The sequence below is a fragment of the Anopheles funestus genome, chromosome 3RL, assembly GCF_943734845.2.
Source record: "Anopheles funestus chromosome 3RL, idAnoFuneDA-416_04, whole genome shotgun sequence".
NCBI lineage: Eukaryota > Metazoa > Arthropoda > Insecta > Diptera > Culicidae > Anopheles > Anopheles funestus.
Window position 1 is genome coordinate 48657050 of NC_064599.1, and position 21070 is coordinate 48678119.

At 37.7% G+C, this 21070-nt stretch overlaps 2 protein-coding genes across 7 annotated transcripts in view; one reads left to right on the plus strand and one right to left on the minus strand.

The window, feature by feature from the left end:
- The window catches only part of LOC125769966 (protein Fe65 homolog), a 34240-nt gene that overhangs the window by 9475 nt on the left and 3695 nt on the right, over positions 1-21070 (minus strand). The window contains exons 1-2 of one of the 6 annotated variants that reach the window (XM_049439063.1): positions 14662-15032; positions 10378-10433 (exon numbers count right to left, since the gene is read on the minus strand). The exons of 1 other annotated variant lie outside the window; for it this stretch is intronic. Coding sequence is in view for 3 of the 5 variants with exons in the window: in XM_049439058.1 (XP_049295015.1) it covers positions 1656-1800 (145 nt within the window). In the remaining 2 variants the exon portion in view is untranslated. Of the gene's footprint in view, positions 1-1655; positions 1827-3586; positions 3712-10377; positions 10434-14661; positions 15037-21070 lie in introns of those variants that run through there. 4 more of the 6 variants (XM_049439064.1, XM_049439061.1, XM_049439059.1 and 1 more) reach the window with 4 other exon arrangements.
- LOC125769973 (thymidylate synthase) lies at positions 11248-13057 on the plus strand. The gene is made up of 3 exons (XM_049439085.1): positions 11248-11902; positions 11991-12337; positions 12402-13057. The coding sequence occupies exons 1-3, from the start codon at positions 11542-11544 to the stop codon at positions 12609-12611; spliced, it is 918 nt and encodes a 305-aa protein (XP_049295042.1). The 5' UTR covers positions 11248-11541; the 3' UTR covers positions 12612-13057.

The following is a 21070-nucleotide window of genomic DNA, read 5'->3' on the forward strand; positions in this document are numbered from 1 at the left end:
CATCATCGCTGTACGCGTTTGGGTACTGGTGTGGGAATAACTATCAGACGATAGTGCCTTCATTTGCTATACTTAAGACTCGTTTCACTCTTAATGGTGGCCCATCCATAGTAGGTTGCTTTTGAATGTGAATAATGATGTGACATTCATCCGCCACTAATGTATTTCTTGAGGAATATAATTAGCAGATTAAAGATTGTATGAAATAATGACCACTTATCATTCGATACAGCTACATTAATAAATAAAAGTCCATAAAACTAAAATTATCATTAACGACACTGCAATGGTCTTATTTGGATTCGAAATTGTTAATTGTTAGGGTTAGAAACCTTGAGGCAACGCATCCAATTGAATTCCATTCTTTAAAGGGCGAATAAACTAAACATATGGAAATCTTGTGCTTACTTACCATAAAAATATTTGAAACATTTATATTTTTATATTTTGAAATATTAAAAAAAACTATCACAAAACTAAACTTTTAATTGAAATATAATATAAACAACATGGAAGTTCTTTTCTACCTTTCCACAGTATATGCAACTGTGAGACATATGTTTTGCTAACATATTCTATTGTTTGCAGAGTACTAACAAACCTCGATTTCAGTATCAACCGCTGTGTGCGGTGACCACTACACAGTCACTAACCTCATCAGTCATAACCAGCAATGAGGTCACAGCCGTGCGATTCATTTTGCGGTCAAGCGAACGGGTGGCCAACTGTACCATCTTGCACGATTTACTTTACGACCCAGCTAGTCCTTCTTTAGGACATTCACTTGGTTGAGGGAATAAATAAATTAAAATGCAATAAAAGCACACTTTCACGAGCCAAAAATAAACACCATAAAACTAATTCTGCTCTAATCTAATAATCCACCAGCATGCCAGAAACGCTTGTCGAACATTCATGCGGGAGTGGCTGCAGACCAGTGAGGATGGGTAAACCACATCCTGTTGGGTTGTACAGATGTGTTCATGGCCATGTAAACACTTTCGGCAGTCGTTCTTAGCCCAACCAAAATGGTAGAGCGCACCCAGTTTTGGGTTAAGTGTTAGTGCGAGAAAAGCGCACTAGCGCGGCAAATGGCAAAATGGACTTTCGCCTAATATCCCTCATTCTCTGCTAGACGGTATGGAAGTGGACGTGCTTGATCTAGAAGTTTAGATAAAATCCAAAGGTTGTTTCTAAATACTGATAGTCGTTCATGTGACCGACTTTTCATGTGGCTGGAAAAGCAAAGGTAGTCGAACAAATCGATTTTATTTGCAAACTCTCAAAATCGATTAATGTTTCAACAGATATTATGTCTCTGATTAATTACAGTTACCATACTGTGAACAATACCTCTAGCAGTAGTATGTAATAGAAAAAAAATATAATTTTCTTTATATTGTAAATACACAACACACTTATTGATCACAGCACCATTATCAATCATCAAACAACGAACAAACACCAAAGCATTGAATTGGTAAAACAATAGCATTTTTTGTTTTAGTTGGTTTCCGTGAGGTATTCAGGAAGAGTACAGCAAAAGCATGTATGCGAAAATCAAAAACGAAGCATTTACAGCAGTGCTTTCGACGACAACGTTACATTTCACAGCGACAAACGCAAAGCTCTATGTTACCACAATTCCAATTTACCTAGGAAAATGTCATCATCGTCGATATTTTGCTGATTGGCTAGCGTTGCAATTGCCGCCATAATTTTACAAAACTCTATTAATGAGGGTGGCGGCAGCAAGGCCACACTCAAAGGTTGACGGATCAAAATATCACCTGACAACATTCAAATACTAACGAGCTGCGCCTTACCTGAAACGAGAGGAAAAGATAGAAAAACATTAATCAACTTATTAAATATGTAGGTATTCGAAAAGAAGTTCCATTGATGTTGTTTGCAAGATCATATTAAGAAAAAAAGCTGTATTTCTGGAAAACTGATCCAGTTTTCCAGGACCCGGTGCTGTATGTGATATATGGAATCGGTTCCACACCGGTAGCAAGGACTGACTATCCGGCTGCATGGTAAAAACAAGTCTAGAAAGCCAGAAATGACCGGCATGACCTTTACAGATCGTTAAGCCAAGAAGAGAGAATTTTTTTTCTTTTTGATTAGAATTAATTTTTGTTGATTTTTTGTTTATGTGCTAGGCATACATCATAAGAGGATGATCTATTAAATATTGTTTAATACGTAGCAGGAAACTCGATTCTTCACACAGCGTATCAGTCCAGATGAATCTTGATCCTCGGCATTCGGAATATCATATCGAATGCCAATGCACTAGACCATGGAGCACGCTATCAAAAATATGATTCATGGCGAATCAATAAAATAGTCACTACTTTACAATACAACCATACTAAATATATTGCCACTCTAATAAGAAAATAGTCTTAATTTTCAATGTCGTTCAACGTTTTATCGTCGAAAATAGTCCACGCTTTCCATCGTGCGTGTTTAAGTGATTATAATTGTATCGATTATTTTCAAATGATATTAATATCGTTTTACAATTCAATTAAAAACTAGCAAAATTCTATCGATTGCATAGAAGGTTTTTTTTATTGCATCTCAGAAATATTTTGAATTCATTGAAATTTTCGTAAAACTATCCTTCCGAGCTATTTTCATCCAGAGGTATTCATCCATGCTATCATGCTACCGTACTGAATTGTCCTTTGTGCAATGAAACGTGCACAATTTCATACTATATTCTTTGTTCATTTTCAAGGATCTTTCGGAACGAAATTGAAAAGAACCGAACAAATAAAAGCTCCATCGCTTCACATGTAGTCGGAAACACAAAGGAGCTATAATACAAAAACGATGTGCAACAGTACATATTCGGCAGAAAGAACTTCGAGTCGACGGCGAGGACAGAAAGTAGTTGCTCTATATTCTGGGCTACATGGTTTACTATGCACGTGATATGATCCAGCTTCTGATTACAATTGGAAAAAAGGAATGGGAAAATCTTTTTAAAAAAAGTCATCTCATGTCGGTACAATTAAGCAGAATGAAGATGTAGGCAATAGTAACGTTATAAAGTATATTCCCGCTTTACACATTACTCGAAATATGGATTCAAGATATGCGAATTTTAAATTTGACAGTACATAGAGTTTTTTTTTGAAGAATTTAATTTTTAATCCTTAAATATTCCTTTTTTTCTCGGTTAGAACGGCCTGGCCGTATCTAGACTTATTTTACCACGTAGCAGGTTAGTCAGTCCATCCTACGGGGGAACGGTCCGGATGGGATTTGAACCCGGTCCTGCCGTGTGCACGGGCACCGTTTATCACATACACCGCCGGGCCGCCCCAACCTTAAATATCCCTAAAACTATGGGATTTTTTATAAGAATATCAATTCGTCTACTTATTTTGGCACAATGCAGATTGTGGTGTTTAGCAGATTTATTTAGAACGCCTTATCCGAGTAAATCGGGAAATGTAGTATTGAAAGGTACCTACACAATATTTCTCAACGGATTTTTAGATGTATTCTGAAGCTAATGATGATGTTGTGATGTGTTTAGCATGTATGCGTATATAATAATAAAACTAACCTATGAATATGTTGGTTCCTTTCAGACCCATCGTAACCATGGAATCCGTACTTATTTTGATCGTCAGTATCAGGCCAGTAGTAAGCAGATTTAGTCGAATCAGCACATCGAGTAGCACACTATTGATTGTGTTTATAAGTAAACACAACGACAGCAGTGCGGTTCGATACTGCACTCGATGCCCAAAGTACGCCACTTTGTCCAGGGGTTTCAAACACACCGTATGGAAACTGACCTAAGTCTCACTAAAGCAGGGATAAACTGACTAACAATAAGAGGAAATTTGAGCTGCTCGATAAGCTTAGTTTTACAGTATCTTCTCGCACATATTAACGTCTAATGGACTACGAACTGTTAAACAAATACTACACCCACTTCTAATGTTCAGTTTTTTTTAGATAAAAATTAGCACACCGGTAGAATATCGATTCACAGTGATTTTCTTGGCCAGATAGCACCCACACTGTTCGAGCATACTGTAGAAAATCACTTGGCAAATCAGCAGCATGGCTTCCGTGGAAAAGAAACGATGTCGCACACAGTCGGACGGTACCCGTGATTCTCGGTTAGGTTTCACCAAATCAGACAACGTGTATAGTTGCTACACTGCTAAGCACCCATTTTTTCGAACAGCAGAAAGCCATAAAAATCCACAATTGCACGTAGTGAATATTGGTGACACACCTTCGCGCACGAGCTGACGGGAATGAACTAAACTCCTGGAAAATATCTCCCGATGTTCTTAGCTGTCAAAACGTTTCCAACCGGCCGACGATGATGACGACGACAACGCCGTCCACTTCCGGCGGTGACTCATCGTGGTCCAGACAAACCGGCGTCTGCGGCACAGCGATAGCATCATCCAGCCACAGCAAAGAAGCACCAGAAGTGCCGGTACGGCACAAGCTGGTGCTAACAAAATGCCAACTAGAAAAAGGGATGAATATGTCTTCCACAGCACAACTGGAGCTTGCTATTTTAAAATCACAACGCCGTAGCGTTCGCAACTGACACATCTATTGCACACCATGGCGTCTTAAGTGTGTACACTAATAAACATATGACAACTATCGTGCCCTACCCTATTACTATATAGTCCTGAATATCCTAACAGTTACGCCAAAGGCTCGTAACGAATGCGACTAATGTTCTTTTTACGTTGCTCTTTGTTCAGTCACTTTTGCAATTCTCTCCAACAGTTCGCAAAAGCTCTCCTTTGGGGGAAGCTTTTCGGTGCATGCCGTTTTTTATACCATTCCATAGCATGTTACTGTATGATTCATTCTATTCTCAATCCCCAAAAAACCCTCTGCAATTTTTGTGCACTCTCGGTGGATGCTCGGGAATGGAATGGTTTATGATGAGTCCACTAATCCTTCTCCAAACAGGTACGATTCGAACCGTAGAACCATGGAGTGCATGAGTCTGTGTTTCAGGCGCACGAGAGAAAATACTGTTGCAGTTCATCGGGGAGTGCCACCGTTCTTGTTCCTCTGGGGTATGATTTATTGTTTAGTCCTGTTCGTTGTTAGTCCTTAACGTGCGATTCGCTCTGGCGAACTTTTATGAGAGCATTTTATGTACTGAACGTGTAGAGTGAGAGACGCCCGTTCCGCTAAAGCTCACTGTTAATGAAGAAAAAACACGTAAAGTTACTCACGTTCTGACCGTTCAAGCACCCGAGCCGTAGAACATGTTTCCCCAGTGACGGAAAAGCGCTGGTGAATCATTTTACGTGCACTGTTCGCACGGTACTGCATCATGTCTGTGCGAGTGTTTGGAGTTATCGGATTTTTTTCAGATACCAGGTTAGAATTCACACACCGGGCCTATTTCTTATTCGCTAGCACAGGTTTTGATGTTATTGATTGTTATTAGTAATCAAAATTCTAACTTATGTTTTCAGTTAAACAATCTTTTTATATGAAAAGACAAAGAACATTTCTTGTCGGCTTCAAAGCATCTGAAAGTTGATAAATATCGTATACATCAAGAATTGTTTTTTGGTTCAAGTACTTAAGCGTTTTTAACAAGAATCTACTTGTTTAGAAAATGTAGTAATTTATTTAGAATGTTTAAAATTACATCATATTAAACCTATACTAAAGCTAATGATGATGGCAAGGCAGGAAATAGTATATTGGGTACTTTCTTTTGTGAAACTACAATCAAAAGGTCTTGGGCCTGCCATTTCTGGGTTTCCTCAACTTTTTTTACCCGTAGTGTACCAGTCAAATCCTTAGTACAGGATGGCATTAGGTTTGGATGGGACTTGATATGCGTTCAGCCGTGTGAAACAGACCACAGGACCAGCGGGCCGACGGCATTGCGTACATACGGTAAAGTAAACACGCCTCAAATAGTGAATCTGTATCAAAAATAAACAATGTTCTTGCTATTAAAAAAGCTTTTTTCGTACAAAATAATATAATGCACGTCAAAAGTTAGTCGGTTGGCCTAGAGGTCGGTGTAGTCCAAGTAGATCAATTTTCACCAGCCTACACTTGCACTCATTAATAAAAATATTATAGGTGAAAAAGTAGGTGAAAAAGTTACGATTATACATATTACATTGCGTTCTATTTCCTGAAACGGGGAAAACTTTTCACAATTTTGAAGTTTTCTCATTGTCGTGATCATTGTCACTTTTTCTTTTCCGTTTTGTTGTACAACTTGTACAGCTGCTATGCAGCATGCAGGAACGTGAACATTTGCCAAATGTTCGGATGAAATGAGATGAAGCAAAAATCAATATCCAAAAACCTAATGAAGAACGGAACAAAACAAACCAAACTCGAACAAAAGTTAACATCAACACCGACCTACGGATATTGCTGTTTTTTTTTTGCTTGCTTGGAGTTTCAATAAAACTCGTTCTACGTGAAACATCTTTTATACCCTACATTTCCCAAACTCATACGAAGATGGCTCATTTCTAGCAGAATGTGAAACTATGTATATGCCTAACATCCTCGAGACCTTCTCTCACCTTGTTCTATTTGAAATCATTTCAGTCACACCCTGAAGTTCTGCAAGCAAAATTAAATTCATGGTAGTGAAACCATTAACCAGGAACTATCGTTGAGAGCAAACATATGTCCTGCAGTCCCTTTTTGTGCTGAAGAAAGAGCAGACAAAGACCAGTTTTCAACTCGTTTGCTGCAAGATTCAGGAGTTTATTATGTACTTATTTTTGACCATAACAAAAGAATCATAATATTCGTGATAATCAAACCATCCCCAATAAATGCACATCCAGCGAACTACCAAACAACACTTTTAACGAAAGTGGAAACTGAAGCTTTTGACACACTTGTGAAGGTATCCATGTGTTCAGAGAGAACACTTTTCAAGAGATGTACAGTTTGTATTGCAAGTTGAATTGAGGAGAGCGATCAATCTGAACAACGCTTACTATAGCCGACCCGATGGATGAGTAACAAAAGTCGTTGGCAAAATTTGGACAATTGCCAAAAATGCCCATATATTGCATCAACTCACATCCATTGACATGCTGCTACTTGTTTGGCACATGTTCAAACGATGCAGCGTAAAAATAACAATAACAAGATATGCTGAATTGGGCAACACCTCCTATTGTTGGAAGTTGATCATTCGGATGATTAGCTGGAACAAGCATTTCGTGACCATTACGCAATCAGTTCATAAATCAGATGATAAATCTTAGTCTAGTGATTTTAAAATTAAATTTAATTAAATTATTTTTGGAAATCTTACAGGCTGTCAGGATTAGATTACTCATTCCCTTGAAATTTTCTCAAGGGTACTATTGATGTATTGGTACAGTGTCGATGTCCAGTGGTTGGGACTCAATTTTTTGTTTTTATTCTCGAAATCAGATTATGATCGACACGTTTCCTGGACTCGAAGTCACCCTCTGCATCCTTTCAATTTGTATGGAGAAACAGCTGTCATCGAGCCAGAGTACTACACACTCCACTTGTTGGCAAAGAAAAAGGTAGAACATGGATCGCTACTAATCAGGATGAAGAGAATATCTCGTACATCTTCAGTCTGCTCCCAGATAGCGACCTTGGAGAATACGTTTAGTAAATTCTCTGGAATATCTTGTGCTTGGTATCTTCTGCTCCTACAAACAAAGTTAATATTCGCTCCTAATCATACTCTAATATTCCAATCTATCCTTTCTTTGAAAGTGTCAATCATGTTCTCTCTTTATGTATTTCTATCAAAGTTTGTAAACTATATTGTACTTGATAAAACTAATAACTTAGGCATAGAAACCGCCGTCCATTAACAGTTTGTAAGATCAGTAATTCTACAAACCATGAAAGCTACGTTATATCTACGTAATCATAATGTATTTTCACTTTCATATCCCTACTCTTTATTATTTCCATGTTTTTTTAAACCAACACCATTTTACTTTGATACATAACTATCATCCATAGTTAGTCATTGTGCTATTGTTTCTCTATTTGAATCTTAAGTCGTCCATTTTGCTGACACATCAGCATACAATGCATGCAATGCCGGACCATGAAGGTCATCGTTCGCTCGCACGTGCAGTAGAATCTCGCCTCAAGGGAAATAGCGAAACGTTTTATCCTTCACCTTCGTGTCTATCACCTTTGCATCGTTTTCTATTGGTCACTTTTGCTCATTTCCATCCGACCACGCGCTATCACCCACGCGACACCATGCACGATCGATGTTTGGAATGCCTGATACAAAATGACCTTGAAAGCTTTGTACTGGCCCCAGAACTTTGCAAGCATATCAAAGCGTAAACGGAGGTGAGGTGTTGGCGGACGGAGAAATGTAGCTTTGCATTGGCGCCCTAATGTCTGGAATCGATCCGTTAGGGCTCCATGCGAACATCACATCAACTCTAATACAATCAACTTGAACCTTGTGATAAGGCACTCATAAAGCCTTCCGAAAATGCCAGCTAATGGTATCAATTTCATAGCATTTGCTTTTATCGTACAATCCACCAATACAATCCACCAAGATCTTCTAGAAGCAACATAAATATTACAGATGGAAGAAGCAATTCAAAGATCTCATTCTAGACAAACCTTCTTCACACTGGCACATGACAAATAAATCATGAAAGAATTCATCAATTACTGAAACTATATTTCAGTACCCAATTTTAATTAAATTTCAATTCATTTTCCTTCTAAAAATTGTTTGTATTTTTTTGGTTAAAACATTGTAAGCGTCAATGCCTTAGCTCATGCTTTAGCTTTACTGCCAATTCCAAAAGGCGGGTTTTTCCTCTTGAACACAACAAAACATTTACTTGTAAATTAATACAACCCTGTAATCCATGCTAGATCGAGTGACCCATTACTCAATGCCACAAAGAAAAAGTACACGCCAAGCGGCCAACCTCGCAGCAATAAAAATATTTGTACTTCGTAACGACTCCGGGCATTACGATGTTCCTGTGTACATGAGGTTTTATTACCTGACTCATTGATGTTTATATGCGAAGGTTCACATTTTCCGCTTGTTCACGGTCCTGCAAGCCAACATCAAGTTGTGTTGTTTTGCTCTGAAGTTTGTGCAAATGTATCTATTTTTTTACCGTACCGCAAACGGTCGCTGATTTTTTCGCTCTTTCCCCTGTACATTCTCGACAGTAACCGAACGTAATAGAATGTTACGCTTTCGCTAGCCTTTTTATGCGAAATGTGCTTTTTCAAGTGAATATTTCATGTATGACCCTTCCGTATGTCCCTTAAAATAGAAGCAGACATCTTAAGTGAACCCTATTGTGAGTGGCAAATATTTTATGGAGCGAACTTTCTGTAATGAAACTTTGTAATATTCCCTAACTTTTGTAACAAGCTTTGTTTAGAGTTTGTTTGTGAAATTCAACTACCAAATATGTTACTTGTACCTTGTAAGTTGACAAATAGCTACACAGAAATAAATGTGTAAAAAATTTATGTTAAGTTTTATCACGTTCACACGTTACAAAACGGTTGTTTCAATCTAATCTACATCAACTGTGTCGTAGCAAGAGCTAACATTTGAATTAGGTTTCAGTTAAACTTATACAAATTAAGAAAGCTTTGAACCAATTTATCAATCAATCAATCAATTAATCAATTGGATTATCGTGCAACAGTTTCCAAACGTGTTTTTGAGTTCACGTTGTAAAATTTGAGGCATTTCAAAATTCTTTTTAAATTGAACTGGAATACGTGGAGGTAGATGTGGAATCTTTCCAATTTTCTAGAGCTTTTGCAAGATGAAATAAATTGTGTACATAGCAACTTACACACTTGCAAAGCTTTCCGACGTTACAGATGTATCAGTCAGGAAAGCTCTATATCTAGGACCAAATTATTAATGATTTAGATCCGGACAGAGGTAAGGATTTCACATCCACCTCCACACATTCCTGTTGAACTTGCAAAGAATCTTGAAATAACTTTTACTTTACCATTATAACATGCAAATTCTGTAAGGTTTACACCGCATCTGATGGATTAGGAAGTGACACTAAATAAATTCTGCTTCTTCTTGGAGTGATGGCCTATTAGATCATACTTGTCACAAACTGGTTTGTTGGAATGATTTTCACCACGTATTTGGATAGTCCTTGCTACGATGGAACGGTCATAACGAGATTTTCGTACTGATACCGTCTAGTTTAAGACTAGCGCTGTTACAACTATTCTACCCTAATTTACTATATGTAGAAAAAAAATTCTTAAAATGTTCATAAATTCAACAAATAGTAAATGGTATGCACAATGCGATGAGTAATTTACTTTGTTTCAAACACTTACCATCTATCTGTACTTTATCAAAAATTGGAAATTTGTTAATGATTTAAGTAGCATTCCTGAAAGAAAACAAACGAAATATTATTATTAACAAGCGCAGTTCAACAATCTTTATTTGTTATTCAAATACCTAGTGCTAGTGCAAGTTTACGTGATAACCATGCTTGTTCTTTTAGTTTAGTGCTTTTGAAATTATCCTATTCGTATGGTTCGTCCCTACGCCGGGCTGTCAGCAATCCAGCGACGGTTCTTCTACTTCTTGGCTTTTAATGCCGGATAGTCAGTCCTTGCTACGAGGGGACGGTCCGGATGGGATTTGAACCCGGTCCTGCCGTGTGGAACGGCGCCGTTTATCACATGCACCACCGGGCCGCCCCCGGTTAAACAGAATTAATCAACGCCGTAATAGGCAGGTCAAAATATCCTGCGATTGTAGGGATGCGTAAATGAACAAAAAAAATGTTTTCGGTGCAGTGTACTTTTTACGCCTGCCTTTAGCGATCTGGGAGATTTCGAGCTTGACATCCTGCCATGCCTAAGAGTTAGTTATTTGTGGCTTGCATTATTCGTAAAATAAGTAAACCTCAACCTTGAGTTCAGCTTCGTCTGAAATTTGAACCTATGGCTGGGCGGGTTGTTGAGTCGTATATTACCGAATTTGCTATTTTACCTTAAAGATTAGATCAAAAGCGTAATCAAAGTGATTCACAAAACTGAAATTCAATTTTGCTAAAAGATCCAAAATAATTGAATGCCTTCATTAAAGTTGCTATAAAGCAATGAGGCTTTTTTCAAATTTTATTACGTTGTCCGGATATTGTTCTGTACCATTTGACAGCATCGCAGCAAAGCGCACAGCGGTCTCGGAACAGCTCATTATCAAAAATACAACAACAAAAAATAATAACTAAAACTCAATGTTTTATCGTAACAATCTAAACGCTGTTACTCGCACCCCCTGGGCTGTAACCATGTTTGGAGTGTTCAATTGGGGATTCATAATTTTATTTAAACGGCAACTACTTTAAAAACATCGCAAAAATGATCGCCATCAATCCCAACCTGTCAAACACGATATTATGGCGCCAAATCATTCGTCACGCAAACACAAACACGCCTGTAGGCATTATAAAGGCAGTGTAAAAACCAGAGAACAGTGTGTGAACTATGGAAATTGAAAACGGGAATGTAGTTACTGTGGACGGCGAAAATCAATGCAATGTAGAAGAGCAAGCATATTTGCAGTTGATTCGAGACATCATCGATAAAGGGAGCAAGCGGCTTGATCGGACAGGCGTGGGCACTTTGTCAATATTCGGCAGCCAGATGCGATTCAGTCTTCGCGATGGAACCATTCCGTTGTTAACAACAAAGAAGGTATTCTTTAGAGGCGTTGCTGAAGAACTACTTTGGTTTATCAAGGGTTCAACCAATGCTAAGGAACTGCAGGATAAAGGCATTCGTATTTGGGATGGCAACAGCACTCGAGAATATTTGGATTCCTGCGGCTTTACGGACCGAGAGGAAGGTAAGGGACTGTTTGTGGTTGCAGAATGAGTGACATTCATACCTGAAATGGTTACATGCGCTTCAAATACGTTTTTACCCATCCGCAGGTGACTTAGGTCCAGTTTATGGCTTTCAGTGGCGTCACTTTGGTGCAAAATATAAAACATGCCACGACGATTACACAGGACAGGGAATCGACCAGTTGGCAGAAGTGATACACAAAATAAAAAACAATCCTTACGATCGTCGAATCATCATGAGCGCTTGGAATCCTTCCGATATTCCCAACATGGCCTTACCGCCGTGTCACTGCTTGGCACAGTTTTTTGTTGGCAATGGAGAGTTGTCTTGCCAGATGTATCAGCGATCGGCTGATGTAGGATTGGGTGTTCCGTTTAACATTGCTAGCTACTCGTTGCTGACCCATATGATCGCCCATGTTACTGGACTGAAGGTAAATGGTATTATCATAACAGATTGATGAATGAAATTATGCAAATGTTTTTTGACGCTTTCAGGCAGGAGAATTTGTCCATACTACTGGTGACACCCACATCTATCTGAACCATGTCGATGCGCTTCGTGAACAAATAGAGAGGACACCTAGCAAGTTTCCATCGCTTATAATCAAGCGTAAAGTAGAGGCAATCGATGATTTTAATTTTGCTGATTTTGAGATCGTGAATTACAATCCTCAGTCTGCTATCAAAATGAAAATGGCCGTTTGAAACTCGGTAGCTTATATAGCGCTGAATTTCATTACAGAATATTATTATCATATACAATTCTATCGAAACATACAGAACAATTTTACTTTAATCTTCTACCAACTCTTACATTGCCATTGTTCATCACTCTTCTGTTTTGTTCAACTAATCAAACAAATGTTGTACTATAAAGACATTTAATACAACAACAAAAATACATATCCAAACTTTCGTTTGCATCATCAGAGTACTCTTTGGCGTATGATATTAACATTTTTTATACCATTTGCTAACATAAAACATTAAAATGTATCCTAAGACATCATTACACATCGCAGAAACTAATCTGCTAAGATTAGTGCTACCCTAGTACTATGTTTGGTATACGAATTTAAATAACTTATTCCAAAAGGTTTGTTTCATTTATGGAATGAAATCACTTTTTGAAAATGAGTTTTCAACCGTGATCAATGCACGCTACATCGTTCCATCTACAGTTCTATTGCATAGATTCTAAAATTTGAATCGCAACCCCAATGTCGCTGGACAGGAAATTGAACTTTACCAATCTTCCCATTTCCCTAATTCAGAAACAAGTTAGAAAATGATTTACGAAGAAACAACATACAATCCAATCCACGCAACCTTTAGGTAGATAGATGGATCATCCGCTTTATTTTGACTACGTTGTTGGGAAAAAGGACATCAATAATTTGTCCTACCCGTACAAACCATAGGAATTGAAATGTTGTTTATCATTCAACATGTTACGGGGGTGTTACAATGCTTCGTGGAACATAATTTATTTATGATCTGAACGGTTTCATTCGTATGATTGATTCGTTCGTATTGCATACCTTATCGGATGGTTAAAATCGATCGGGCACAAAATGGTTAAGAATAACCTTGAAACAGAATTTGCTTTTCGAGGTAAGCATACATCATAAATAATTGTTGAAGTTTAATCTAATAAATCTACATCTCTTCCATATAGAAATTCTCTTCGTTTTGTATGGCAGTACAACCTCAAGAAGTATTGAAGTGCCATTTCTGGCTTTCCGTGTCATTTGTTTACCCGAAGTAGGATAGTTAGTTCTGCGTACGAGAGTCCGGTCCTGCCTTGTAGGAATCAACTGCCAGCCCCAATATAGACATTACCCTGCAGTTACACTTTGTCTGTGGTATCTAATGGAACATTCCAATTGGTTGGAAATAGAACATAGATTTAGGAAAGTAATAAAATGGATCAGTACTCATTTACAAAAATGCCTTACTGTTTATTGCATTATGTGTTGTAAACGATTAATATTGATTTTAATGAAATCTTTCGATTCCACGGAACTAGTGGAACTCAAACATCTTCCTTTGGCTTCTGTTTTGTGTAACGATTAGCTAGTTCCAGACCTGGCATAACTGGCTTGTTTTAGTTTTTTCACCTATTCGTATAGTTAGCGCTTTGCTCCAGTCCATCGCCAGTCTTGGCGTGTTATCCACCGTCACCGCTATCAGCTAAACCGATCGGAGACGCCTTGAATACTTAACGAACGTCATTCAATTTAATGAAAGTTTGGAGTTGGAGTTTACAGATATTTCCATACAATAATTTGCTACGAGAAAACCCAACGCTCTGTAACCTTATACAGATATTCCCCGATATATGCTATTGACTGCAACCGAACAAATCAGCGTGTATCGAGTATGTATTGCCACATGCCAATTAGTTTTATAAACCAGTATATTTGTGTTTGCTGGTTTTTATTTTTGAAACTAATTTCATATTTATTTTCATTTAAATGTTTGTGGTTGAATATCCAACAAATTCATGTATTTATAAAAAATGTTTACAATAGTGAACATAAGTGAAAAGTGTTTACAACAATTAGTTTACACATTTTTTGTAATAAATGTGGTTTTAGTTCAAAATATTTATAAACAGCAATAAATCGCTATTGACAGTTGCACCACTTATCAGCTCTGCCTTGTCTCCATATCAGTTACTCAAATAGATACTCAAGCAATATCCTGACAGGATACTACATACATAAAAATTCGAATAAATGACTATACATACCTTTATGATTATTAAGCATAATCCTCATGAAAATTGATTGCACAAACCCAATGCATTTCAACAGTTGTACCTTTGCCTACAGGTTTTATTTGCATTTCTTCAAAGCCTTGCTGTTGTTCCACTTTTGCACTGATAATGGTCAACTATTGGTGGTTATAAGCACGAACCGAATTCCCACTTTGAGATGTTTCAGTTTTATGTGTCCAGTTTTCGAAAAATAACTTTAACAGATTCACAACGCAGCATAAAACATAGCGATGGATAAGATGATTTCAGCGTAGTCACTTGCACATAGAATTATGGTAATTATGTTTAGGTGGGATATTGTATGATTTATAGTGGTTTAGATTTTTTTCACAATTTCCACATATTTTGCAAATGCGATACACTGTGATAATTAAAATATTGTTCTAAACAATTAAAAAACATTCACTGTAAAAAAAGTAACAATAATTAAACTTTTTCAATTTTTGAAAAGATAAATTATGACCGCAAAACATAATTATTATAATAATCCGTATCAAACATAACGTACCTACTCCCTGTTATGATTTGAGAACGGGACTAAAACATTTTTTCCTTCTTCTTTTGTAAAACTGGCATGTTGTCTAACTGGGACACTGATCTTTATTTTAATTAATTACTTATATTCAAGTTTTATGCTACACAGCGCAGTGTTGTAGATAAATCCAAAATTTAAATGAATGTTATGTATTTTTATACATACATTATACGGTGCTTGAATGTTATATGATTTCATTATGTTTGTAAGAGCAATGCTAATCTCAAATATTGCCCTGTAAGGCAAACATATTCTAGTAATTGTGCTATTTTCATTCGATGTCAAATATCCTGCCCAGTTATTGGAAAAAAACATTGAATTACATAAGCAATCACTGTCCAGGATAGTTGCACAACTGTATGTTGTTTAACTGCCAACATTTCGCCAACATTCTTTTACTTTCGCTTCTTCATACGATGACCGATTTTGCAGTTTTCCACTCAGCGGTATTCTCGTTTCGCATTGTGAACAAATTAGATTTTAATTATTAATCATCTCCAGTACAGTGGAGTCCAGTACACGGCGCAAGAAAACCGCGGAAACTACTTCAACACATAAACGCTGGACTGCAGTGCAAGTTCCAAGTGTGCTTTTCTTTTCTACTGTTCGTTGTTTTTTCCAACAATAGTACCGTTTGTTAGCGGTCGGCTGCCGAAGAAGGAAAATCTAATCAACTTTGTTCCATTTTTCTTCAAATGTCTTTCTGTCTGTCTCTTTCTCCCGTTTTTTTCCTATAAAATGTAGCTAACTCATTCCTTTAGTTTCACTCGTGCTCTTTCTATCTCTCGTTAGCTTAATCTATCTTTCTTTTGCTTTCAATAGTGGTCCTGATGGTATCTTTCATTTCATTTCCACACAAAGGATACTTCGATGTCTTGTTTCGGTTTCTCGAGCGAATTTTTCACAGGAATTGAAAAGTATCTCATTACTGCATCACAGAGATGTGCGCGATGTTGTGTTATTTTTTTTTAACAGTGGACATGTTTCAGAATCTAGAGTAAAAGATCTCAAGCACACTACTGGAAGCGAACGTTTCTACAGCGCACCGGGCGCCGGTCATAATGAGGTGATAAAAGCGAAGTTTCAAACATTTCCTATGCTTTGCAGTTTTACGCGTGAATGAGCTTGTTGTGCGTAACAACAGTACACGCATTGTGGCTCAAAAACATAAAACATGACAAATATTTACGATTTTTTTTTGTTTTCAAGTAACAAATTAATTGCAAGACAAAATATTGCACCGCAACTCACATAATATTACACCTATGAAGAACCGAACGATGGCTCTACTTTACTGTCACATCATTGCACTGCACTCGGACAAATTTATCCACCACCGTTTATTCACCATTATCTATATCCAATATAGGTCGTCCCACAAACCATTATATAACGAATGAAAACCCCGTTAAGCTTGCCGAACAGAATTCCATTATTTTCCTGTGCCGGTACCAACCAACCGTTCACATTTTTCCGTAACCGTTGTGCACCTTCACCAGCGAATGCATTCAGAATTAAAATTTTAATAATTTCCCATTTCACTTTACGAACATCGAACGCAAAATCACTAAGAAAAAAAAACGCTCTCACTTGTAATCTCACCGTCCTTCACTATCCGGCCACCGTGCACGGGCGGTGGTACACCTTTCTCCTACAGAAGCTGATGTCCTTTTGAGCTCGGGTGTGCATGACGAACGAACTAGCTCCGCCCGAGAACGATCCCGAGCTTGTACACACACGCACGCACACAAGACCCGTGGAAAAACGAGCATGCTTCGATGGAAGAATACTACTTCAATTTTCCACCGCATTTAGAAGTATGCGTGTGTGTGTGTTTGTGTATGCGAGAGAGAGAGTATGAATAGTACAGTGAGATAAAGAGAGCGAAAATGCCAGAAAAACTGCGCAGGATACAAAAACACCAAACCATGAGTGCGTGACGTCAAGTGCGAGCGTACTGAAATTCGTCGGTGTATTAAACTTCTCACAGGTCTGGCTCACATTGTACGATGCCGGAAAATATGCGAAATGTTTCACAATGTATTGGCTTTGGGACAAGCATAAGTGTTACAGACTTTATACTTTAAAACCCGATACAATCCTCAATTTCGATGCATTGTGTCACTGTGCCTAAATATATATGAAGACTACATTGTTGAATCACCCCTTAATACTAACCAATACTGTAGAGGGGCAAGCCTAACACTAATACCGCACTCGTTTCTGTACTCGTGGCACTCCGCCACAATTCATCCTTGAAGTTTTGGAAGGGAGAAGAGATGTACAGCCATTGCCGTCTTGTACACATTATACATTGTGCTAGGGAATGCAGAGAAACCTGCCCGTCAGTCAACAAAACAAGGGAAGTGAATGCTACACGTTACTAATACTAACATACTACTAGGATGAAGGCGCATATTACGGCAACACCATTCAACGGACGATTAATGCGTTTTCCAGCTGGCCTTATTTTTCTTTTTTTGGCGATCTCTTTTTGGCCTTTTCGAAACAAGTAAAAGTGTATAACTATGTGTGATTTTCCTAACCGATCGATCATTTATACAAATCTACTGTATTTCGGCATTGACCGGTATTGGGACGGACCTTATAAAACACAGCGAATGTATTTAAATGTTAATGTGTGTGTGTGTGTTGTTTGTTTGTCTGTATTAGATTTACTCGGTAGATGGGGAACGATGACTCATTGTTTCGGGTTTTCCTACATCCATAATGTGTTCTCTATTTCACTTCTTTAGCAGCGATAACGGCAACAAACTCATATAACCACGCGAAGGGCAACTCGGAGGGCAGCGTTTTTTTATGGTGGCTAGACGTAAATAAACCAAAATGGGGTACAATTTCATTGTAATACGATATGGGTAAGATGCAGAAATCAACAGTACCCACGGTTGCAAAGCAATGAGAGGTTGTCCAACGGCGAAGCAGTATAAGTAGGACATTTCCCTTGGTTTGGTGTATTTGAAATAATTCCACCAGGCATTGATGGTTCTCCCTATAGGAGGCTTTACTCGTTATTGAAAGATATGGTTTATGTATGTATAGCTCAATAGCAGGCATAAACTGAGTTAAAATCTCAACTGGACCGTGACCGTGTTTTGTACACACCGGTCTAACCAGACAATTAAGTTATGGATGATTAATGTCACAGGTAAATAACCAGATAGGTAGAACAAGATCGACAACAATGATAGCAAAGAGATAGATAAGAAATTGACAATGCGTAGCAACATACATCTCGAACTTTAAACGTTTCACTTTGTACGCAACAGGTTCACGATCGAATGTCGGTTAAATTGAACAACTCACAGAAATGTTTGACTATCATGTGAATCAACTTAATTTAATGTGATCGGTTTGTCGTTTTCATAATATAGCCATCACTCGAAGTACACAAAATTAAATTTTACACAACGTCACGATAGTATAAAACTTGCTTACATGCCACATTGATTGTTTTTTGAATACCAAGGCATCTAACCAACGCTTTATGTACATATAACATATTAGTTAGGAGCAGTAGTTAGCTGACGTAGAAATATCAAAGTAGGTATTATTTATCATCGGTCCACGACAGGGTGAATACTTAATCGCAAATCCGGCTATATGACAAAAAGGTCTAGCAACCAATAATAAGGCAGATAGCATAGGTCATTAAGGCAAGAATACAGAGGATTGGTTACAGGCATGCCTGGTGTTGGGTGATTGGGTTGATGCACCTTTAGTAGTAAAACAAAGTGAACCTTTGTTTATCATCCAGCGAGTCTTGTCGTGCAATTATCAGGGTCTCAGCTCTATAAGATCTCAAGGAATGTTTAGAAGAAGAAAAAACCTTTACGCGATACTGATCAATTTAAAAAGTACTGCATTTCTAAAACCAAATGCAAAACAGTTACATTATTTTGTATCAATTTAGGTAAAACTGGGGAACACCCTGTTCTTAATCTTACCTCTTATGAAAATTCATTATTTTTTTATAATTACAAACATTAAAACAAAGAACATTTTTTTGAATACTCTACCGAGAACATAAATTGAATATATAGAAAAAAATACAAAAAGATTAACAAATATGAAATATGTGATTAATAGTTATAAAGAAGAAATCGTATATATTTAATCGAGCAAAGAACTAGGTATAGTGAGTTTTACCAACGCGATGTCGAACCGGTTGAAGATATGTTCACGCAACACTTAAACATCGATCTAAAAAATTAGGCTAAACGCCTTTTAGTTGCCTTTTGTTCAGCTTAATTTACCACTTAATGTATGATTGCTATATTTCCAACGATTTGAAATTGACTGAGGGTGTGTTTGTTGCTTTAGGTGAATTTGTTTTTTTTTGTTACCTGTATAGTGCCAGCCGCCTAATTTGTTGAATAGAAATGGAATACGTACTTGACTCAATCTCGCTGTTTAAACGCAACCGAGGGCTTCACGTTGGGCGTATTTGTATGCATAATTAAGTAGACCAAATACCGAAACCTCAAGCGAAGGGAGAGAGAAGTAATCAAAGCGCACCAGGATGAACCTGACCATTCGTAAGAATCGAAAGACTCCTCAGAGACTTCTGCGTAGCACTCGCAGTCAGTGGCCGGAAACTCCGTAGACATAAAGTACAATTAAAATGGCTGCTAGTGGTGGCACGGTACCAGCACGGTAAACGGCAGAACGGGTGTAGTGTACACCAACGTGCCACTCGTATTTGTTTGTGCCGAGTGCGTCAGGCTTGACTGGCTGGACGGAACCAAGGTGCCAAAATGCTTTGGATGAAGGCTCAATAATTGGTCAAAGGAAAACAAAAAAGCCCACACAACGAGTTTGTAAGTGAACGCCCGATGCAATATCCTTTCCTGCGATGTGCAGTCACATCTTGCTACAGAACGATATTACACGAACCATTTCAGAAGGCATACACTAAACATGAAATAGAAGAAGCAAAAAAAAAATGACGAAATAACAGGAAGAACGCAAAACTGGTGGGAAATACCGAACAATCACTGCGGTAAGCAAGGGCAATAACAGTAAACTAATCCGTGGCATTTATTTTCATTTCAGTCGCAATCCGGCCCACACCTGAAAACAACATGAATTCTTAAGACTTTCCGACACCTGGCGAGCGCACTGGATAAAAAAAAGAAACGTGGACGAAACAGAATTTGTATTGCTTTGTTTTTTCCTTGTGTTCTGGTTATCTGGTTATCAGTTTTTTGCGTGGTCTGCTACAAACTATACATGGATAATCAGCCTAAAGATTGCAGTAAAGAGCTCTCGCTGATATCAAGGACATAAATCTTTAGTATGTATGAATGACCATAAGTAGCAATAAAAATTTTGATTTAAATATATCTTTATTTAAATACTTTCATTTTTTTAGAGCTATCAAAGTGCCATCTTTATGTTTATTACAAAATGTTCAAGTATTGTAATAAATCATTTCAAACTATGTTCTGCTCACTATGAACAAAGATAAAAAAAATACGAAATGCATCCTTCTAAAAAGAAATCTGCTTCAATGCGACGTTTAATGCATTAAGAAATAGCCATCAGTGGTAGCGCACAATCAACACTAAACTCATCATACTTTTTGCGAAAAAAAGTTGTTTCTCGATAGCACCTTGAAACTAATCTTTGAACCACAGCACAGACAATACTACAACTTGTAACGTTTCAGCATATCAACAGGCTCACTCTGCCACTGCTCCCGCATGTCCACGAACTGTTCCATATACTGGTTGTTGTTGTTTGTGTGTTTATAGTAATTTCGGGCATCGTATACTGGTAACCCAAAGGTTCCTTACCATTCCTATGAACAAATCATTCCTACTG